This window comes from Ceratotherium simum, chromosome 17 (assembly GCF_057802395.1).
Source record: "Ceratotherium simum simum isolate JZ-2026a chromosome 17, ASM5780239v1, whole genome shotgun sequence".
Classification (NCBI taxonomy): Eukaryota; Metazoa; Chordata; class Mammalia; order Perissodactyla; family Rhinocerotidae; genus Ceratotherium; species Ceratotherium simum.
This window is the reverse complement of record NC_141916.1, coordinates 17,275,324-17,297,730: the sequence shown is the minus strand read 5'-3', so window position 1 is coordinate 17,297,730 and position 22,407 is coordinate 17,275,324. Positions and strand designations below refer to the sequence as shown.

General features: G+C 58.6%; 1 protein-coding gene across 3 annotated transcripts; it reads left to right on the top strand.

Moving 5' to 3' along the window:
- Positions 1-888: 888 nt before the first annotated feature.
- On the top strand, positions 889-22,372 carry NR4A1 (nuclear receptor subfamily 4 group A member 1). Of its 3 annotated transcripts, XM_087442363.1 has the most exons (10): positions 889-1,000; positions 1,280-1,538; positions 5,465-5,587; positions 7,565-7,671; positions 17,243-18,105; positions 18,913-19,042; positions 19,314-19,465; positions 19,798-20,000; positions 20,086-20,264; positions 21,548-22,372. In XM_087442363.1, exons 5-10 carry the CDS (start codon positions 17,245-17,247, stop codon positions 21,802-21,804), a joined length of 1,782 nt encoding a protein of 593 aa, XP_087298489.1. In that variant the 5' UTR covers positions 889-1,000; positions 1,280-1,538; positions 5,465-5,587; positions 7,565-7,671; positions 17,243-17,244; the 3' UTR covers positions 21,805-22,372. The 3 variants fall into 3 exon arrangements, with proteins under 3 accessions (XP_087298489.1, XP_087298488.1, XP_004429114.1); XM_087442362.1 differs by lacking the exon at positions 7,565-7,671; XM_004429057.3 differs by lacking the exons at positions 889-1,000; positions 1,280-1,538; positions 5,465-5,587; positions 7,565-7,671 and adding an exon at positions 14,085-14,231.
- Positions 22,373-22,407: the final 35 nt, after the last annotated feature.

Genomic DNA, 22,407 nt, shown 5'->3' with positions numbered 1-22,407 from the left:
GATCAGATTATCATCCTCATCTGATAGGTAAGGACACTGAGCCTCAGAGAGGTGAAGTGACTTGCCCTAGGTCACACAGTAGTATGGGACCAGCCACATCAGTGAATCCACCACTGGGGCCTTGCCCCTGTCTGCACACCTGCCTCCAGGAGTGCTTCTCTGCAGGAGAAATTTCACCCTCCCAAGAAGTCCTCTTGTTCTGTCTGAGCTGCCTTCTTGTGTGGAAGCTGGGCACCCTGCTAGCTGGGTTCCTTGCCTTTGGGGTGGCATGCAGGCCAAGCGATGCTGGTGAGGGTGCCCAAGAGGGCCAGAGCCCTGTCCCTCAAGCCACCCTAATTGTTTTGTGACTTTGGGCCGCTGCCGCGCCTCTCTGGGCCTCACTTTTTCCATCTCTCCCTCTGGGGAAGCCCCGGGTAAATTTATTTATAACCCAGCCCCAGGTTGGCCGCCTCGGAAGGTGTTAGCAAGGCCGCACAACCCTCACCTGAAAAACAGCTCCCCCGGCCCGGTCGCCGCGGGGCGGCTTATGTAACAGGGCGTGCGGCCCGCGTGTGGGGCTGGGGGGGCCGCGGGGCGGGGCGCTCGCGGCTATTCCGGGCGCCGCTATTTTTAGCCCCATTGATGAGGCTGCGTCGGCCGCCGCCGCCGGGATTCCGGAGACGTCAATGGGCGCGCGTCACGGTCCCCGCCCGCCCGCCAGCCGGGGGAGGCGCGCCCGGGGCTGGGCTGGCGGCGCGGGCGGCCGCGGGCTGCGGGGGCGGGGGGCGCGGCCGCGGCCGGAACTGCGGGGCGGGGGCTGCCCGGGCGGGGGGCGCGGGCCGCAGCGGCGCGGCTGCAGGAGCCCGAGGCGGCTGCGGCGGCGGAACTGGGGGGCCTCGCGCGCGCCCAGACCCCCGGCCTCCCGGCATGGGCGCCCCCGCCGTGTGGAGCGGCTCCCCGACGGCTGGCGCGCGACCCCGGAAGGCGGGGGCGGAGAGGCCAGCCGAGCTCGCCCGGCCAGGTGAGGGGGCCGTTTGGGGAGAGGGTGAGGTGGTCCCCGGGAGAGGCCCGGGGAGAGGGGGGCTTCGCGGATGCACTGGGGGGTGGGGGGAACTGGGGGTCCTGCTTGGAACCCGGGGAGCGGGGGCAGGGACTGGATTCCCAGCGGATCCTGCTAGCTCAGAGTCAGCCCCCGAGTGCGGCGGCCAAGGCTTTCTCTCCCCAGCCCGCCAAGGGTGGGGTTTGGCCCGCGAGGGGCGCTGGAGGTGGCTAGGCTAGAGAAATTCCTTCCATTTCCCAGCCAGCTGCGGGGAACGGGTTCCAGGAGTTGGGGAGCTCGGCTGCCAAGACGCCGAGCCCGGAGGGAGCAAAATTGCCCGGGGCAACCCCTTCGTGGGACTGAGAGGAGAAACCGAGCCGGGAGAGGGTCTCATGGAGTCGGGAGCAGACCTGGGCTTAGGAATTCTGCGGAGGCGGCATTTGCGGTGGTTTACAATGAACGTGAATTTGAGTTTGGGGCTGGTATTACCAGCATGCTGGGAAACGAAGGCTGGGCAGAGGTAGGTGGATTCATAACAGTTATGCCCAAAGGGTGCTGATGGATTGTGGGGCGGATAACAGCCTGGATAGGAGCTCAGGGGTGGCTACAGGCTGGTCCTAGACCCACTCCAATGAATGTTTAGACCAGTGATTTGGATGAAGACTTAAAAGGGAAGCCAGCCGACTCCTTGTAGTGACCTAGAGCTGAGAGGTACGATAAAACCAGGATCCCAAATGATGGCAACTGGGCAGAAGGATGGACCAAGACTAACAAGATGAATGTGATGTCTTATAAATGTCGAAGTCTGTGCTGGAGTTAAAAAATCAGGTCAAGAGTCAGGCCCAGTGCCTGGCTCAAAGGCCCAGGGACCCTGGCCCTGGCGGGGGGGGGGGGGGCCTCCCACCTGCTCTTGGGTGTTGGCTGTCAAATTGCTCTGTGCAGGGGGCTGCCCCGTGGCCTAGCGGTTAAGTGCGTGCGCTCTGCTGCTGCTGGCGGCCGGGGTTCGGATCCCGCGCGCGCACCGTTGCACCGCTTGTCAGGCCATGCTGTCTTGGTGTCCCATATAAAGTAGAGGAAGATGGGCACGGATGTTAGCCCAGGGCCTGTCTTCCTCAGCAAAAAAAAAAAAAAGAAAAAAGAAAGAAAAAAAGTTGCTCTGTGCAGTCGGAGGCCTCTACCCACTGAACAGGTCCAATCAGGGAAGAGGGATCCCTGGCCCTGGGCTCCCAGGTGGGGCTCTCTGGGTTCTAATCCCAGCTTTGCCACCTCTTAGCTCTGTGATCTTGGGTGAGTTGCTTAACATTTCTGTGCCTTAGTCTTCTCATTGGTAAAATGTTCATGATAATCTCTTCCTCATAGATCTCTTCCTCATAGTGTATAGATCTCTTCCTCATAGTGTTGTGAGGCAGAAATGAGAAAATGCATGTAAAGTGCTTAGTAATGTATCTAGCACAATGGTGTTGAACAAATATTAGCTGCTGTTGTTATTGTTAATAATAGTAATATGCCTGTTTCTGAGTGGGCACATTGGCCAATGCAGAGCTTATGCCCAGGAGGCCACCAGGGCTGCAGAGGGTCTATCAGCCATGTCCTGTTGCAAGGAGGAGTTTAGTTAAGAAAAGACTTGGGGGGCCGGCTGGTGGCGCAGCGGTTAAGTTCTCGAGCTCCGGTTCAGTGGCCTGGGGTTCGAAAGTTCGGATCTGCCCACTCCGACGCACCGCTTGTCAAGCCATGCTGTGGCAGCGTCCCATATAAAGTAGAAGAAGATGGGCATGGATGTTAGCCCAGGGCCGATCTTCCTCAGCAAAAAGAGGAGGACTGGCATTGGATGTTAGCTCAGGGCTGGTCTTCCTCACAAAAGAAAAAGTGAAAAAAATGGATGAAAATAATTAAAAAAAAAAAAAAAAGAAAAGACTCAAATACTTGATAGGAAGGAGGAGAGGGAGGTTTCAGGTGGGCCCGGGCAGAGCTGGGTGCCAGGGCTGGGAGCTCCTGGCGGCAGGGTTGTGACAGAGCATAGGGAAGAACCCTCAGATTTTGGCTCGGCCCTGAAATGGAAGGGACAGCTTCTCAGCTGCAGGGTGCTCTCCACCTCCTGCCAAGTGACTGGCCGACCCTCCTCGAAGCTCTGTTCCCGTGCATGTGTGAGTCTTGCTTTTCTCCATCCCACAACCACCTGCTGAGCCCTACGAGTGCTGAGCTCTCTGTCAGAGACTGAAGACACTGCGGTGACTGAGACAGACAAGTGAGCACATGAACAGCTTTCATCCTGTGGAGATCATAAAAATAGGTTACTCTGCTGGGGTGGGGTGGAGGCTCTCGAAAGAGGTGGAATGGAATGGAAACCTGATTGATGAGGAGGAGCTAGCCATACAGACATCCCAGGCAATGACTTCCTGCAGAGGGAACAGCCAATGCAAAGGTCCTGAGTGGGGAAAGCTAGCCCATGGGGCTGGAGTACAGCGAGGAGGGGGAGCCGGAGCTGGGTGCTGAAGTCTGGCCGGATGCGCCCATCCCATTGGGGGGCCATCACTTTCTCCCCCTCCAGCCCACTCAGCCCTTGGTTTGCCTTCTGCTTTGCACAGTGCTGATTGTGATGGACCTTGATTCATTCCCCTGTCGTAACCTCTAGGGGCCAGGGATCTTGGTTTGCTCCTTCTTGGGTCTCCCACTGTTCGTTGCTCACTGCCTGCTTCCCAGTAGGCTCCCAGTAAATGCTGGTGATGACTGTTGAGGAGGTGATTTTGATCTGGGACAGAAGATGGGATCAGATACCTGCTCTGAGATGTTAGGAATCACTTTCTGGGCACCACCTGAGTCCCCGACTCTGGCCCCTCTTCTCAGACACAGGTGGGGAAGACCTGGGCACTCAGGTTGGGCCTGGCTGTGGTGGGAGGTGTTTGGCCCTCCCTGCCCATCCTCCTTGGCTGTGGGCTGGTAGGAAGAAAAGGGAAGCTGGTTGGGGGGCCCTAGGGCCTAACAGCAGATCCATTTCTGGGGTATGGGAAGACGACAGTGTTATCCCAGGGAGCAGGTGTAGCCAGTGGCCTGGGCGGGTTTGGAGCCTGATTCTGCCTTCTGTTTGGGGTTGGAGGCCCTCCAGATGTTCCAGACCAGCTTCTCCTCTCCTGTGGCCTTCATTCCCTGCTCTCATCACACTCACAGGGACGTGGGGGCTGCTGATAGCTCTGTAAGAGGAGAGTCTGGGTACCGTGGGCCACAGGAGCCCCCCCTAGCCTGTGGACCCTGGGGCAGAGGTCAGGAGGGCGAGGAAGCCCATCACCCACACTCCGAGGCCCTCCTCCTTACTCCCTCTACCTCCCATCATGGAAACATCTACTTCTCTTTATCAGACCTCGTCTCGGCCTGAAGGGCAGCCCGATAACCAAAGAAGGCCAAGCCTGGGCTGGTCCTGCCCTCACTCTGGGGCCCAGTGGCGAGAGGAGAGGGCTGAATAAGGGTGGGAAAAGGGAAGGAGAGATGTGGGGGCCTAGGGTGCCCTGGCTGAAGGGGGCTTTGGCACCAGTGAGGTCAGGAGGAGAGCTTGAAGAGGCTGGAGAGGTGGTGCACACAGTTGGCTCAGGAAGGAGAGGCCAGGTGCCCAGGAGTGGCTTGGGACAGGAACCAGGGTCTGGGGTTAGCTTTTGTGTGTCCTTATTTAATTTCTCCTAATAACAATATCACACATGTGTATCCAGTGCTCTTCTCAGTCCTTTACACATATTAACTCATTTTAAGCCTGGTGATAACCCTGTGGTTGTTAATTTTAGAGATGTCAGTTACAGATGGTCATCTTTATAGATGAGGAGCATGAGGCACAGAGAGGTTATGTAACTTGCTGAGGGTTACGAGTGATGGAGCCAGGATTTGAACCCAGGTGGTCTGGGACCCAGCATCCTGCTCCTAACCACTCTCCTCCAAGCTGGGCCTTTTCGTTTTGGGACTGGAGTCCCTTCACAGATTTCCTGAGAGTCTCCATTGCTCTGGTGAGAAGACTAGGCTGCCTCTGAGGTTCGGGGGGTCACGTTGGAGCCCCTTAAGAAGAGAGGGGTATTTGGCTCTGTCCTCACAATAGCTCTCTTTTTCTCTGCCTACGAGATGCCCTTTTGTGCACGTTGAGGGGCTGAGAGCTGGACTGAGGCACCCTCACCTGAAGTGGGGCGTGAGGCCGAGGGGCTGGGCGCTGGCATGTGTCTCCGTGGCCCTGAGACACCCCAGATGCTGTCGGCAGCTCCTGGCCACACCCCACATCCCCAAGAGCTGTTTGCCTGGGGCGTGGGCCCCCAGGCTCTGAGGCCCAGCCCAGGGAGGTCCCTGGGCTGGCTTGTCCCCGCTCATGGCCTGGGTCCTGCCCTTGTTCCCGCTGCTGTTTCCTGGCTGTGCTGTCTCCAGGGAATGTCCCTGCTGGCTGCTTTCTCCTTGCTCACACTAACTCTCCCTCTGTAGGCCTCCAGCATGGACAGAGGCCAGCCCCGGCCCCTCCGTGGTGTCCCGGCTCCTTCTGCTGGTGCCTGAAGGCCCAGGGGATGGTTTGAGTGTTGTCCAAGGTCTGTGGGTCCATCCAGAGTGGTAAGTGCCCTGCCGTTGTCCTTTGTGCACCCCTGGGGCCCCCGAGCAGGTGGAGTTGGGGGCAGAGGTGGGTGTGGAACTGCCCTAAGCGGATGTGGTTTGGGGGCTGGAGGGGGAAGCCCTGCAGAGGTGGCAGGCGAGGTGCTGCTCAGCATAGGGAGATCTGATTTCTTCAGTGGTGGGGGTAATGCGGGGTGGGGAAGGGGAAGCCTGATTTTCTTAGCAAGATAGGCTGGGGGGCTCTGGGCCCGGGTGAGATGGGCTGGTGGCAGGGGATGGGAGTGGGGGATGGGGGATGACAGCATGCGTCTCATTCCAGGAAGCTGATGGGGTGGGGTTGGGTAGCTCAAGGCTGGGAGTAGAGTGGGGCAGACATGGGGGATGGGAAGCTGGCTTGTTTTTAGGGTGTAGACACTGCACCAGGGGAGTGTATGAAGGGAAGGCTGGGACCACCCCATCCCTCCCCAAAAGGGTGATGACCACCCCCTCCCCACTATAGCAGACCTTTCAGTCCTGTGGGGTCTGGTATGGGGTGGGGAGTGCCTCTATGAATGGGGAGGCTCTTGCTGACAAAGGGCAGGGACAGACCCTCCACTATTCATCCCAACATCCCTGAGAGGGAAAATCTTGGACTCGTAGCCTTGGCCAGAGGGATCCTTGGCCATCTAGCTCACTTCTCCTCTTACAAATGAAGAAACTAGTTACCGGGAGAAGTGACTTTTCAAGGTGCTACAGGGAGGACAGGTAGAGCCAAGCTTAGAATCGAGGTCTCCTGATTCTGGGCAAGCCCAGAGGCCTGGCCTGCTGGTGGAGGACACACTTTACTTATCTGAGGATGCTTCCGGAGAAGGTACAAGCTGATCTGTGGGGGAGGAGTGGAGTGTGGGGATGGGATTTCCACCAGGCCTTTCTCTGGGGACCTCAGATACTGAGATGGGGCCAAGGGCACCACAGTCCTGGCTGCCATGTTTACCTGAAGGAGCTGGAGTTCAGCCTGGCACCCTGGACAGGGATCTTGTGATTTCCTCCTTCCCTCCCCAGAGCAGAGGGCCATCTCTGAGCAGCAACCCCTCTCAGGCCTTGAGAGATCCCTGTATGAAGCAGGAGCTGGTTCAGTATCTCCCCCAGCCCCCCAAACACTGTTGCCACCTGTGGAGTTGATATTCAGGGTGCAGGGAGTCCCAGAGAGGTGGCTGGGATGGGGAGGGCGGGGTATCCAGTCCGAGCCTGGATGGAAGGAGGGGAAGCCCTGGGAAGTGGGGCCTCCTGTCCCAGGGACTGGGCTGGGTATGCACTGGCCTCCTGCTGGCAGCAGACTCTGTGCCACCAACCTCAGGCTGGGGACAGGGAGAGGAATTACTGTAAGTGGGAGCGGCAGGTGTCCCTGGTCAGCTGGAGAGCTGGACTTGGGAAGCACGTGAGTGATGATGACAGCAGTGGGCCAGGTGTCTTTCCCTCCATGTGGCCCCTACCTCTACCCTCAGCTCAGACCCGGCCTCCTAAGCACCCAGCCTCCCCTCTGGGTACACAGTGGTCCCCCGGGGCAGAATTCCTTGTGTTACCCTGTTGTCTGGGTGATGGTGGCGATTGGGTGGATCTCCCATGCCAGACACACTGCCAAGGCCACCCTAAGGGGCTGCCAACCAGGGCCCCATGAGTGCTAGAGCTGCTGGTCTTGTGACGTGGGCACCTGTCTGCCAGGCCTGGGCATGGGCCCAGGGTCACGCTCACGCCGGGGCTCCCGTCAGCTGACTATTTTGGGCTCTTGCTGACCTGGGCCAAAGTCAGGCCTCAGCCAAGAGGGCCCTGAAGCAGCTCCCCCTGTCCCCAGAGGCCGGCTCTGGTTTCGGCTATATAAACAGAGGAGGACACACTGGCTTGGAGATAGCTCCATGTCCTGAGCCCACTCAGCCAGTGCACAGCCTCAGCTGGGCAGGGCAGGACAGGCTGACTGGGCAGTCACGTCTCATCCCGCAGGGCTCGCTGAGACCACCAAGAAGAGCCCCCAACCAACCCTGGGATTCTCCCTTGGTGCAGCTGTCTAGGATCCCTAAGAGTCAAAGCGGATTGTGAGGAGGGAGCTGGTGAGTCTTGGCAACCGGGAAACTGAGGCATGGGAGCTGGGCTGTTTGGATCTTTTTCCATTGTGACTGCCTATGTTGTGGTTTCTTTGGCCTTGGGCAGGGGTCAGGAAGGGGAAGTAAGGTTGGCCGACCATCCTGAGGGATGAGAGTAAAGGCTTGGCCACAGTTGGATGATGGGATTTGGGCTTGGGAACGCTGTGGCTGAGAACCGGGAGACGTGGAAATAGACAGGCAATGCCATCTCTCTCCTTCTTCGTAGATTTCCAACAGGGTCTAGGTGCTCCTCTCTTGTCGACCTGGCCTGGACCGGGGTAGTGGTCTGCTCAGGCCGGGGAGGGATGCTGGAGTGAGCTGGGTGTCCATCAGGGAACCTCAGCATTGGTCCCCAAATAGGGTCCCTCAGTCCCCCAGCTGGTGGGGACCCAGGGCTTGGCTTCCCTGAGTCCTCAGCCTTGCCCTACTCTCCTTGCCCGGCTTCCCAGCTGGTTTTGGTGCCTGAGAAGCAGGGCTGGAGCAAAGTCTGGCGAGTCTGCCAACCAGCTTGCCACAAACACGCTCCCCGGGCCCCGGGCCAGGGGCTTCGGCCCGGCACGGAATAAGTGGCAGCTTCTTACGTGGGAGGCTCTCCTTCTGAGTTCTCGAAAAAAAATTTTTTCCCTTTCTGAACGTGAGTCTCTAAACGAATCCAGAGCCTGCGACTAAAAATACTTTAACAATAGGAAAATGCATCAGTCTTTCCGGCTGGGTCTCGTTATCAGAGGGTTTTTATTTTGGAATTTGAAATTTTGCCCAAGGAGGCTGGGTGGAGACCTTGGGCAGGGGAAGGGGAATCTGGTGGGTGTTGATGTTCTGCATGGTGGTGGGAGACCCTCCAAGAGTGGAGGAGAGAGGAGCTGGCTGGGAGCTGAGCAGACTGAGGGGCATGGAAGGAGATTTGAGGAGGGTGCAGATGAGGCGCGGGCCAGCCTTTCCCAAAGGAGCTTCGTGATCTTGTCTGCGTTTTCCAGCTCTTGTCTGGCTGTTCTTCCTGAAGTCTGATCTTATTCCATTATGCTGTGTGTTCATTCCTTCTGGCCTGAGAGGCGGAGGGGGTCGAGAAATCACTGGACTGAAGATAACTTCTGTGGAGAGAGGCCTGACCTTAATTAACCAGCTTTCTTCAGAGTATTAATTGAGCACTTGTTGCATACAGAGTCTAGAATTTTCCTGCTGCTGGGTGGAGCCACATCTCTGGGCACACTCTCATTTCCTTTCCCTCAACCCTGGAGGGGGATGGGGTTACTGTTTATCTCTAGTTCTCGAAGAAGGGGGGTGCTGGCTCCCCAGGATCCTGCTAGGGTCCTGGCCCCAGACAGTGCTCCATTGCACTACTGAGCCTTCCCCTCTGTTAGCGGATTGAATTCTCAGGGCACGGCATAGGGACTTGTGATGTTGTCTGCCTCGGGCAGATGAGGAAACGGTCTTGGAGAGGACAAGGACTGGCCCCAGGTCACAGACCAGGCTCGCTGGCTCCTGGTCAAAGATGCCTCTGAGAGCTCCTCCATCTTGTGCCTCTGCTGGCGGCTGGGGTGAGGGGGCACTGGTTGACCTCCCCGTGTCCTTGGGAGCCTGTTTTCGGGGAGGTAACAACATGTGTGGTCATGGCAGGGCCTGGGCCTGACTTTACATCCCCAGTTTCCAGAGCGGTCTGTGGGAAGCCCCCTGGGGCCGTAGGCAGTGCTTCCCTGCCCACAGCACAAATCCCCCTGCCCGCTGCCAGGGCAGGAAGAGGAAGTGGCCGGGTCAGGGCTGGCGGTAGGTCCTGGGGCTGAGGAGGGGAAGCTCCCTGGGCTGGCTGCTCCTCGGGAGGGGACAGAGCTCGCTCCCTCTGCCCACCCTGTGGGAAGGGTGTGGAGGCTGTGGGTGGGGATGGTCTTGGTGAAAGTAGGGCAAGTTCCTGCCCTCTGCTCAGCAGCCGTGGGGGCCAGCCCGAGGGGGGGCAGCGTGGGAACGGCCTGTGCAGTTCCACTTCCTCCATCCCCTGTTTACCCAACTCCACACTCACTCTCTTGGCTGCAGAACGATGGTGGACGAAGGTGCCCTTTTGGGGCCTGCCCTGGGCTGCTTACTGTTGGGGATGCACGAAGGGTCCCCTGCCAGGGTGGGAGAGACAGGGACTTGCCCTGGCATTCACACATTGGTGGAGAGGGATGAATCTGAGCACAAGATAAGTCCTTGGGCCCTGTGAGATTTGACTATGGGGCAAGGGCTTAGTGGTTCAGAAAACCTACCGTGTAAGGACCCCGTTCTAATGGAAGATGTCACAGCCTCTCCTAACTGTAGATGTCCTGAGTATGTGTCGGTAGAACAAATACTTAATGAGAAACAGCCACTGTTTCTCTGTGATTTCAGGACCACACACTTGAATGAATTCGTACTCAGTAAACGCCAGCGGCATCTGCATCCTTTTGAATAAATATCTCTCTCCCCTTTAGGTGTGACTGTTTTTTAAATAAACTTTTATTTTTGAAAGTATAACATCCATAACAGAAAAGTGTACAGATTGTAGGCGTGAAATCTTAAGAGTATAGTTTGATGACTTTTCCAGAGTGACCATCGTCCAGACTGGGAACTGGAATATTTCCAGTCCCGCCAAAGACCCCCTCACAGGCGCCGCAGTTTTTAATTTACGGGTGGTATGTACGCACCTGGTTCTGTGCTGCACTTTCAGGGTACATGGGGCTGGAGTTCAGAGTCGAGGGCAGTGGGTCCAGCACAAAACTGGGGGTTAGGGGACCTGAGTCTGAGTCCTGCCCCCGAGCCTCCATCTCCTTGTTTATAAAATGCGGGTCATGATTGCAAACCTGGAAGGTTGGAGAGATGATTAAGTGGAAGAATCCACATGAAGTGCCCTGGGCGGAGGTCTGACCCTTGATTGGTATTCCCCATCACTCACCCCAACCCCGGGGAGAAGGTGCTTATTGTTAAGAGTTAGGCTGGTCCAGAGGGGTGCCCTATGATCTGAAGTCTTTGAGGATCAGCAGGATTAGAGAAGAAGGGAGGAAGAGGAGCAGTGTGCCCAGTGGGTAGTGGGAACATTTAGCCCAAGGTCCTTATATGGGGGCAGCGAGGAGCCAGGGGGTGACGAGTGCAGATTGGTGCTGTGGGAGCCTTACATGGGCGGCTGTCTTGTCTCCAACATGACATCCTCTCCCTGCCCTTCCTGTGTTATCATGGCCCTGCCTTACCTTCTGGTCCTCGCCTCTAGTTTTGGACACCTCTCCCATCATTACCTGCTTCATCATTACCTGCCCCCTCCCCCGCTCCCTCCCAAGGAGCTGTTCACTCTGACCTTGCTGTTGAAGGCTGGGTGTATGTGTGGGGGGGTCTCTTGGGAGTCTCTGTCCAGCTTATTCTTTAGGCCTCCCAAAATCTGCATCAAATATGCCGTTCTCCAGAGTTCCACCTTAGCCGAATTCCACCCCCTTCAGAGCCTCAGGCCACCCTCCCTGGAGGGCCAGCAGGGATGAGGCCCAGGGTCCCCATACCCTTCTCACCTCTCTCGCCTCTGTCTTAGGCTAGGTGCTCCACACGGGTGCCTGAATGGGTGGCCCTGGCTGTGTTCCCACAGAGGGACTCTGCCTTTTTCTCCTTATTTACTTATTTTCAGACTGTAGTGTGTTCAGATCCCCCAGCACCCCCCCCCCCCACAAGCATGGCCAGGTGGCAGCTGCCATCTCCTCACCCTCCAGCAAGACAGCAGCCTCCAACCTGGAACATCCTGGGGAGGCGGGGCCTGGGCTGCAGGCACAGATATGGAGGCTAAATGCTGAGATTTAGAGATTTAGGCCCGGGCCCTGGACAGCTTCTCACCACACTTGAATTCTCTGAGGCTCCTGGGTGGGCTGATCCCACGGGAGGGTAGGGATGTTCTGTGTTGCTTTTTACAAATGGAGAGTAGTGAGGAGGAAGAGGGGGTACTAGGGCTCAAGGACGGCTCAGCTCTTAAAAAACCGTTAAGGCGCTGGCTTGAGCACAGACTGGTCAAGCTACAGCTAATACACCTGTTTTGCTGGTGAGGGATGGAGGGAAGACCACTGATCTTCTGCTGACATATTAAAATTGTTTTTATTTTCTGAGGAAGGCCCTGCTGGGTTGGAGGGAGGCATCCCCGGGCCGGGGGCGGGGGGGTGGGGGCTAGGTGGGAAGCCAGCCCATGACCTGGCTGTGACTGATTTCACCAGCCCAGACTTGCTGTGTGCTGCTGAGCACGGTGCAGCCCCTCTGGGAACCCTTGGGTCCTTATCTGCAAAATGGGAGGATGTGAATTATATTAGTGGTTTCAAGCCTTTTTTTTTTTTTGCTGTGGAATCCTTTTTTTCCAAGCAAAATCTTATGCAAAAGCCCAAGACAGAAAAAACTTAGGCTGAAGTGGGGTGGAGATCCTGCATGGTCCCATTCTCATTATCCTGCCCATCCTTCACCTTTACCCAGGTGACCTTGAAGGGTCTTTGGAAGATGGTTCAGGGGAAAGCCAGAGCTCTCTGGAGACTGGTTCACGCTGAGGTTGTATGCTGTGATGGGGGAGCAATGGCAGGTTCTAACCAGATCACTAAAGGAGATTGGTGTTACAGGAAGACTGCTCTATCCGCAGTGGACAGTGGGATTTGGAAAGAGAAGACAAGCTGGTTAAGGGGCAGTTTTCTTAATGGGTGTAGGCAAGGAGAGGTGGAGGTCAGTGGGCTCACTCAGCTGGTCTGTTCCTTCAGGCACCAGTGAGGCGTGGGCTGTGGCTGGCAGTAGGAACGGGGGTCCCAAGAGACATTCCAAAACAGTTGCAGGACAAAATGAAAAGTCGAGTGGGGCATCAAAAGCAGAGATGGGATGGCCGGCAGGGAGGCAGAGATGACAAGCTCTGTCTGGGATGGGTGAAGTTGGAGATGCTGGTGGGACCTTTGAGTGTGCAGAAGTGGGGGCTGGAGACCAGGGTGTGGGAAACCTGAGATGAAGGGAGGGTGGGAGTGAGGGGCAGGAAGTGCCTCCAGGGTAGAGGGAAGAGCTGTAGGGCGACCAGATGAGCAGAGAGTGGGGTCGGGGGGTGCAGGGTCAGTGGAAGCAAAAATGCTTCATGTTGACCTATAGGGGAGAAGGGGACTGGGTAGAGCCCCAGTGTGTGTGGGGTGCCCTTCTTCCTTCCTCTCCTACCTAGCAAGTGAGGGCTCCCCAGGCTTGGGGCAGAATGGGTTGGAGGGGTGACAGCCAGACCAGGGGAGGCTCCAGGTGGCTGCAGCCTGGTCTGTGCCCTGATCCGGCTCTAGCAGGCCCTTCTTGCTCCACGGGGCAGGTCAGAGCTGCTCTCCCCACAGGTGCTGGAAGTGAGGTGGGAGTGTGGGTACTCCCTAATGTGGACAGGGAAGGAGCCCCTAGAGAGGCAGTCAGTGGCCCTGGGTTCCTCCCCAGTGTGCCACCACTTCGCTGTGTGACATTGAGCAAGTGCTATTATTTCTCTGAGCCTGTTTATTTATAAAATGGGGAAGAGTCGGCACAAATTCGAAAAGATTTCTCAGGCTCCACCCGGTTCTGAAATTCGGTAGTTTCCCAACTAGGTGCACTCACTCTGTGAGGGACTGGGGAGAAAAAGTTCAGCGAGTGGAGCAGAGCCCATTGGCCCATCTTGGGTCTGGCAAACCCCTGCCCTCCGGAAGGTACTTTGCAAGGGAAATTGGGGGGAGGGAATAAGCGGGGGCGGGGGGGGGTTCTGATTGACAGTGCCTGGGGCAACCTCTCAGAGCCAGACCGTGCTGGGGAAGACCGGTCAAGTGCACAGGCTGCTCCCTGGCCTGAGGTGGGGGCGCAGGAGTGTCCCTGACTTGCCAGCCCTAGTGCTGCCCTGGCCGCCCAGCAGCGGCAGAGGGCGACCCTCCAGGAAGGGCTTGGGGGGAGTGCAAGGGCGGGGCCCGGCGGGAGGGAGCCGGAGGGACTGGGCCGCGGTCTTGGCTCCCGGGAGCAGCCGGAGGGTGAGATCTGCGTCGGGGGAAGCCCCGTGGCCACGGCTCTCGAGCGCCCTCTTCTCGGGCTCTGGCCCTCGGGGCCGGCTATTTCGGCCCTGGGGGCTCGGGGCCGGGTCCTAGGTCTGCTGGGGGGAGCCTCGCGAGTCCGCGAGCTGCTATTTTTAGCCGGCGCGGCGGGCGCGAGGGGACTATTTATAGATCAAACGCTCCGCGCTCCCTGCGTCAATGGAACCCCGCGTGCGTCACGCGCGCAGACATTCCAGGCCCCCCCTCTCGCTCCGCCCCCTCGGGCTCCCCGTCCCCGCGCCTCCCCCTGGCCGCCTCCCGCCGGAACCGCGCCGCCCCCCGCGCCCTTGTATGGCCAAAGCGCGCCGGGCCTCGTGCGTCAGAGGCGCCCCCGCCCCTCCCCGTGCGTCACGGAGCGCTTAAGAGAAGGGTCGGGCTCGGCCGGGGAGCCCCAGTGGCGGAGGCTGCGAAAGTTGGGGTAGTGAGCAGAACGGCGGAGCGCACGCGGGACAAGGCTGCGACTCGGGCCGCTGGTCCCGGGCAGGGGGAGCAGGAGCCTGCCGGGTAGGTGCCACCGCGGGGAGCGTGCGTCTCAGCAGGGCTGTCTGTTTTGGTTTTTAGGGGTCTTGCAGGAAGGAGATGGGTGTATGCGCGAGCAGAAAAGACGTTGTAGGGTCAGCATGCAGGAGGGCGCGTGGAGGGTGCAGCTCCTGTGTTGAGGGGGAGTGGTTGGAACGGGATGAGGACCCAAATCGGACTGGAGTCTGCTGGGCGCGGCGGGGAGTGGGAAAGTGTCTGTGCAAGGTGGAAGCCGCAGGGGGTTAGGGTTGGCGCCAGGAGTGGGGACTTGTCCAGGAGGAGGCTGGCGGGAGTTCAGTCTCCCAGGGTGCCCAAGTAGGCATATGGCGCCCTGCACTGAGGTGCTGATGGGGGCCTCAGTGCAGTAGGGGAAAAGGTACACAGGGCTTCGGCTGCTGAGATCCATCCGACTTCTACAGGGTTGGATTTCCGAAAGAGTCTCCTTCCTTCCAGCTTGTCAGCTCCCCTCCCCATACCCCTAGTTGTTTTCTGAACACTTTAGAGGCTGTGGCTTGGTTTGCAGGGATCCCCAGGCTGAAGTTTCTGCCTGCACTATCTTAGGAGATCTCTGGATTGGTGAAGGAAATGGCTAGCATTAGGGGCTGAACCGTTAAGGGGATGCTGCTGTCTTGGAATAAACGAGTCGTCTTAGGGGCTGGAGCAGGGTCTCTGGAAGTACGTGGAAAATTGCTTTTGGCTGTAGCTTGGATCCTGTGTGTGTGTGTGTGGGTGGGTGGGTGGGTGGGTGGGTGTGTGATGTGGAAACTCTGGTCTTGGGGGGTTTGGATGGGAGTTGCTAATGTTGGCATCTCTGGTGTGGTACTTACTACCTGGAGGATACCCCCGGCTATCGTCCCTGTTGGGTCCCACAGGTGGGGTGCAGCCTGAGGCTTGCTCAGCATAACAGGTGCAAACCACATTGTTGCCAGGACCTGCCTGAAGCCGGATTCTCCCTGCTCCCTCCTTCAACCCCGCCTCTTCCTCCTCCCTGTGGAAGTGCTCCCCCTCCCCCCCAGGCTAGATGTAGGTCTATATCTTATGTTGTCCTGAAGTACCTGCACGAGGTGGGGGGGGATAGGTTGGTGGAGGTTGATCCGGATGTGGGACGTCCAAGTGGATAAACAGGATTTGAATAAGGCTGGAACGCCCAGCCCTGCCTGGCTGCCACCTCTCCTCCACCCCAGCCCCATCCCTGCCCATGCTGTCCTAGTGCAGGCACACGTGGCCACCCTTATCTCTCGAAGGTGCTGTATGCCTGTGGACGGGTGCCACTGGGCAGGTGGGGCTGGAGCTTTGAGGGGCTCTGTTGTCTGGGTTGGTGGTGGGAGTGTCAGGCCAAGGGTGGAGCTGCCCTGTGCAGGCCCCCTGGAGATGAGAGAAAGGCTAGGACCAGAGAACTCCCTGGGCTCTTGGACAGGAGGTGGTGCCAACCTTTGCCCCCTCCCACTGTCCCCTGTGATGATGGCACTCTCTGTTCCAGCTTGCTTTCTTACCCAGCCTCCCACCCTGACTGGTGAGGCCAGAATTGTGCAGACCCCAGGCATGGAGGTGCGGTGTAAAACTGTCCCAGAGCCTCCTCTGTGTTAGTGTTTGACCAATCTTGGAACTTAAGGATCCTCCCTGAATGATGCTACCTTTGCTCCTTCAGACTCCTCAGGATTGGGAGGTGTAACCCCCTTGGCCTGAGCTCCTGAATTCTTCAGGGCACAGGCACTTTTTAGTGGAGGGACCCAGGCAGGGGCAGGATGTCCACCCTCCCGCCACCAGCAGGCTCCTTCTCCTCCCTGCATAGCCGCCTCAAGTCCTCTGCTGGACTCAGAGAGTTCTCTTATAAAAATAACAGGGAAAAATGCGTTGGGGGTAGCAGAGAAATTTCTCTGTCCATTCTCCGGAAGTCCAAGGGGCTGTTCTCTCCTCCCTCCTGCCCCCTCTCGGCCTCTCTCCAGCGTATGGCCTTTAAATCGTCTGGAGCCGGGCCGGCTCCGTGGCTTAGCGGTTAAGTGCGCGCGCTCTGATGCTGGCGGCCCGGGTTCGGGTCCCGGGAGCGCCCCGAGGCACCGCTTCTCTGTCCAGCGCGAGGCCGAGTCCCACGTACAGCAACTGGAAGGATGTGAACCTATGACATACAACTATCTACTGGGGCTTTGGGGGGAAAAACTGAATAAATAAAATCTTTAAATCGTCTGGAGCCAGGTTACCTGATCCCCTGGGGAGCTGGGGACTGGGTGCGGAGGCCTAAGCGCCTTTTCTCTTTGCTTCTGGGAGCATCCCAGGCAGCACAGAGTGGGCACCCATCTGCAGATGGCAGGACTGGGGTGCATGTGGGATCTGCAGCCTTTGCTCAGTATGTAGGGAGGGGGCAGGGATGGGGGACAGACTCATTGGTGCTTAGGCCACTTTCTTAGGCAACTGGGTCTTCACTGCCAGCTTCCCTTCCATTTTTGGGGTGTCCTTCTTCCCAGGCACTGGAGGGAGCAGGAGAGGGGGTTTTACAGAGGCCAGGCCGTGCCTGGGAATATTCCCAGAAGTGCCAGGTTGGAGAAACAACATATTTGCTCCCGGGGACTGGGCTGAGCTTTGCCTGGCTGCCTCTCCCACCCACCCTTCTCCCAGCCCCCACCCACGCCTTACCGGGTGAGGGAGGGCAGGGGGCTGGAGGAACACAGCTTCCCCCTGTTCCAGCAGAGAAATGCTGGCTGGATGCCTTCCCCAGGGTTCCCAGGCTGACTGGGGTGTGGCTGGCCTTCCGACTGAGCCCACTCTCGCTGGGCCATTGCCCAAGGGCTTTGTGACATGGAGGTCTAGATGGTGCTTTGGCGGGGGGGGCCAGGATTCCTGAGTTCTGTGGTGGGCTGTGGCCCTAACGCCTCAGTGTCCCATTCGCTGTCAGGCTGCGATTCCTGCCACCTGACTGCTCAGGAGCCTGTACTCAGAAGTCAGGCTTCAGGCTTCTCTCATTGACTCCTTCCCACCCCCTGGGTCTCCTCCCTCTCCAGAGATGCCGTGTATCCAAGCCCAGTATGGGACACCAGCACCGAGCCCAGGACCCCGTGACCACCTTGCAAGTGACCCCCTGACCCCCGAGTTCAGCAAGCCCGCCATGGACCTGGCCAGCCCCGAGGCGACCCCCACCGCCCTGCCCAGCTTCAGCACTTTCATGGACGGCTACACAGGGGAGTTTGACACCTTCCTCTACCAGCTGCCAGGAACAGCCCAGCCGTGTTCCTCAGCCTCTTCCTCGGCATCCTCCACATCCTCGTCCTCGGCCACCTCCCCCGCCTCTGCTTCCTTCAAGTTCGAGGACTTCCAGGTGTACGGCTGCTACCCTGGCACCCTGAATGGCCCGCTAGATGAGACCCTGTCCTCCAGCGGCTCTGACTACTACGGCAGTCCCTGCTCAGTCCCGTCACCGTCCACACCCAGCTTCCAGCCACCCCAGCTCTCTCCCTGGGACGGCTCCTTCGGCCCCTTCTCACCCAGCCAGACTTATGAAGGCCTGCGGGCATGGACAGAGCAGCTGCCCAAGGCCTCTGGGCACCCCCAGCCGCCTGCCTTCTTTTCCTTCAGCCCTCCCGCCGGCCCCAGCCTGGCCCAAAGCCCCCTGAAGCTGTTCCCCTCACAGGCCACCCACCAGCTGGGGGAGGGAGAGAGCTACTCTATGCCAGTGGCTTTCCCAGGCCTGGTGCCCACTTCTCCACACCTGGACACCTCGGGGATGCTGGATGCGCCCGTGACCTCTGCCAAGGCCCGGAGTGGGGCTCCGGGTGGAAGCGAGGGCCGCTGTGCTGTGTGTGGGGACAATGCTTCGTGCCAGCATTATGGTGTCCGCACCTGCGAGGGCTGCAAGGGCTTCTTCAAGGTAGTAGGCTGCCTGCGGGCGGCTTTTTATGAGGAGTGGGAGGGGTTGCTCTCATCCTGGCGGGGTCTGTGGGAGCCTCCCTTGGGTTCTTCTCTCAGCTGGTCCTGCCCTTCAGGAAGGGGGCAGGCCTGCCAGGAGGGGACCCTTAGGTGCCAGGGGGCTGGGACCTTTCCTGCAGCAGGGCACGCAGGGCTGATGGGATTGCAGCGAGATGGAGGGAGGGGTGAGATGTGGGCAGAGGGTGCGGGCCACAGGGGTGCCCAGGAGGGTAATGGCAGCTCTGGTTTTCCTCTGCCCATCCTCCCGCCACTCAAGGTCCTGGTGGGAAGGGCACTCGTGTCCCTGGCATGAGATGAAAAGAACTGGGAAGAGGCTTGGTGCTTGAGGGCTGGGGGTGGACCCAGGAACAGGCTGTGTGTTTGTCCCAGCGCTGGGTGCCTGCTTAGCTTCCGTCCCCAGCCCCGCCCCTCCTGGGTCCTCTTGTCTGCCCCAGGGGAGGGGCAGGCGGACACAGGCACATGAAGAAGTACAGGCGTCTGGGCTGCCGGGAGCCCCCAACCCCTCATCTTGTGTCCTCAGGGTCTTCCTCCTGAGGCAGAAACCTCCCCCAGTGTCCCCAAGACTTTCTTCTTCCTCCCCCCACCCCTCCATCTCTCCCTCCCCTGCCACCCAAATGTTAGAAAAATAGCTGTGAACAGAGAGAGCTTTTGTGTGCAATGGCAGCAGGATCTGGACTGTCCCCTCCCCTGGGCTCTCCCCCTCCCCACCCCACACTCTGACAGCCTGTTCCGTGTTCCCCCACCACAGCGCACAGTGCAGAAAAACGCCAAGTACATCTGCCTGGCTAACAAGGACTGCCCTGTGGACAAGAGGCGGCGAAACCGCTGCCAGTTCTGCCGCTTCCAGAAGTGCCTGGCTGTGGGCATGGTGAAGGAAGGTGGGTGGCTGGGACGGCCGGCGGGACAGAGGCGGGCATGAGAGGGGTGGGGCAGGCAGAGGCCGCCAGACCTCTGTCCTGGTGGGCTGCAGAGGAGGGCGTGCCTGGACCTCATTTCCACCCCATCTCCAGTCCACCTGCCTGGCTTGTTGTGGGGGAGGTCCTTGTAGGGTCCCCAGGCTCTCGGGGGCTCTAGGTCCTTGGACTCCCAGCATCCACGTGCACAGCGTGGGCTGAGCATCCCTTCCTCCCCCCGCCCATTTCTCTGCAGTTGTCCGGACAGACAGTCTGAAGGGGCGGCGGGGGCGGCTCCCCTCGAAGCCCAAGCAGCCCCCCGATGCCTCCCCTGCCAATCTCCTCACCTCCCTGGTCCGGGCGCACCTGGATGCGGGGCCCAGCACAGCCAAACTGGACTACTCCAAGGTGAGGCCCTGCCCACCCACATTCAGTGCCTTCGTGCATGCTAGAAAAGGCCCCCCATCCAGTTCGACAAATTGTAAAAAGAGGAGACCCCTCTGGGCTGACCGGATGGAAATATGTGCTCCCTCAGGCAGGTGGCTAATTAGAAAAATGTGCTCCTTCCAGCTGCCCCAGCCCTGGGTTAATACGTGAGAACTGGCGAGCGCGAACGTGGGCGGAATCTCGGTTCCACTCTCTCCCCTAGGATCTGGCACCTGAGCGCATGACATGGTGTGCACAGTGGCCCCAGTGTGGGCCTTCGCTGGGGTGCTGACCCTGCTGGACTGCCCTTGTAGTTCCAGGAGCTGGTGCTGCCGCACTTTGGGAAGGAAGAGGCCGGGGATGTGCAGCAGTTCTATGACCTGCTCTCGGGCTCTCTGGAGGTTATCCGCAAGTGGGCGGAGAAGATCCCCGGCTTTGCCGAGCTGTCCCCAGGCGACCAGGACCTGCTGCTGGAGTCAGCCTTCCTGGAGCTCTTCATCCTCCGGCTGGCCTACCGGTGAGCTGCCCACTGTCCGCTCGGCCCCTCCCCTGCCACCCTGTCCCCGAGTCCCCCTGACCTCTGTCTGTGTCCCGCCTGCCAGGTCTAAGCCGGCTGAGGGGAAGCTCATCTTCTGCTCAGGCCTTGTGCTGCACCGGCTGCAGTGTGCCCGCGGATTCGGTGACTGGATCGACAGCATCCTGGCCTTCTCCCGGTCCCTGCACAGCCTGGTTGTCGACGTCCCTGCCTTTGCCTGCCTCTCCGCGCTTGTCCTCATCACAGGTGAGTGGCCAGCACCAAGCTGGGCCCTCAGCAGGGCACTGTCCCAAGGTGTTGGGGAGGTCTTGAGGGCCTGGCCCTTGGTGGGCTGGCATCTGGGACTTCCTGGGCCCCTACGTTGTTTAAGTGAGAGCAACTAGACACAGAGAGGGACATGCACTTGCTCAGCCACACAGCTGGTAGGCGGAAGAGCCGGGGGTTCAGGCCCAGCTACATCTGACTGCCAAGTCCACGCCAGCCTGTAAGTTATCCCAGACTGCCCAAGATCCGGACTGTATGGTGCCGTGCGTGGCCTGGGCTTTTGGTTTGTTTTTACAATCTTACTGAATTACGTTGCACTCAGAAAAGTGCATGGAGGATAAATTTTCACAAAGTAAGCACACTTGTGTAACCAGCACCAAGATCAAGACGTGACCAGTACCCCAGACTCCTCCTTGTGCGTCTTCCCTCATCGGCCCCCAGGGTAACTGCTGGCTGCACCTGTGGTGTCCTTTATGTAAATATAATTACACAGGATGACTCTTGGGTGTTAAACGTGGAGGTTTTCAGATCTCTCTTTATTTTTTAAAGCACCAGAATCTGCCCCCATCCCTTTTCTACTTAAATTTCTCAGGGGGCCCAACTATATAGGATAAAATCCAAGTCACTCTGGGCCGAAGAGGGAGTGGTGGGTTTGGGGGCCATCTTTTCCTGGAAGTGGCCTCGAAAACACTGCTGTTCAACCCCAGAGCTTCTCAGAAGAGTCTGGAGGAAAAAAAACACTGGCCTAGTCAGAAAGCCAGGGTTAGGGTTTTGTTTCTTTTTTGTGACCTTGGGCAAGTCATTTAACCTCCCTGGGCCTCAGTTTCCTCACGTGGAAGATGAGGATAATGAGCATTACTGCCTTCCTAGACTTCTGATGGGGATCAGAAGTGGGCTCCTGTGTGTGAACATTGCTTTTGCAAAAGTGCCAGCAAAGGGCCGGCCCCGTGGCTTGGTGGTTAAGTGCGCGCGCTCCGATGCTGGCGGCCCGGGTTCGGATCCGGGGCGCGCACCGAGGCACCGCTTCTCCGTCCATCCTGAGGCTGAGTCCCACGTACAGCAACTGGAGGGATGTGCAGCTATGACATACGACTATCTACTGGGGCTTTGGGGGAAAAAATAAATAAATAAAATCTTTAAAAAAAAAAAAAAAGTGCCAGCAAAGTGTGAGGTCAGCGGCAGAGGTTTTAGAGACCCGTGGGAGGCCAGGTCTCTGGGGGAAGGTCTGGTCCTCAGAGGTGTGGCTAATCCTGCACCCTCCTCAGAGCGGCACGGGCTGCAGGAGCCGCGGCGGGTGGAGGAGCTGCAGAACCGCATTGCCAGCTGCCTGAAGGAGCATGTCTCGGCCGTGGCGGGCGAGCCCCAGCCGGCCAGCTGCCTGTCACGCCTGCTGGGCAAGCTGCCCGAGCTTCGGACCCTGTGCACCCAGGGCCTGCAGCGCATCTTCTACCTCAAGCTGGAGGACTTGGTGCCCCCTCCACCCATTGTCGACAAGATCTTCATGGACACGCTGCCCTTCTGACCCCAGCCTGGGAACACACGTGCACTGTGTATGCACGCTCAGACGCCACCCCACGTGCCTTTTGCCCATGGCCCAAGGAGCCCCGGAGCACCGCCCCCTGGCCTGGGCTTGAGCTGCAGACTGGCTGGCCTCCTGACTCACTCTGGGATCAGCAGAGAGCTCATGCCCTGGGGGAGGGGGTGCATTCACGGGGCGACCCCTACTATTCGTCTTACCCCCCAAGCCCGGCCCTGGCCTTCATGTTTTTGTAAGATAAACCGTTTTTAACACACACCGCCGTGCTGTAAATAAGCCGAATGCTGTTGTAAATACAGGAAGGAAGAGGTTGAGGTGGGAGTGGGGGTTGGGAGGGAGGGATGGGCCCCCAGCAGCCTGGGCAAGCCTTTCCCAGCCTCCTACTTGCTCTCTCTTCCCACCCTCCTTCCACGTGTACATAAACTTACTCTAGGAGGAAGACAAATGACAGATTCTGACATTTATATTTGTGTATTTTCCTGGATTTATAGTATGTGACTTTTCTGATTAATATATTTAATATATTGAATAAAAAATAGACATGTAACTGAAACTGTGATCCTGTCTATCTCTGCCACCCTCCCCCAC

Coding starts and splice junctions, on each gene's coding strand:
- NR4A1 (XM_087442362.1), top strand. CDS start 17,245: ATGCCGTGTATCCAAGCCCAGTATGGGACACCAGCACCGAGCCCAGGA. Junction 19,043..19,313: donor TGTGGGCATGGTGAAGGAAG/GTGGGTGGCTGG, acceptor ATTTCTCTGCAG/TTGTCCGGACAGACAGTCTG. Junction 20,001..20,085: donor ATCCTCCGGCTGGCCTACCG/GTGAGCTGCCCA, acceptor CCCGCCTGCCAG/GTCTAAGCCGGCTGAGGGGA.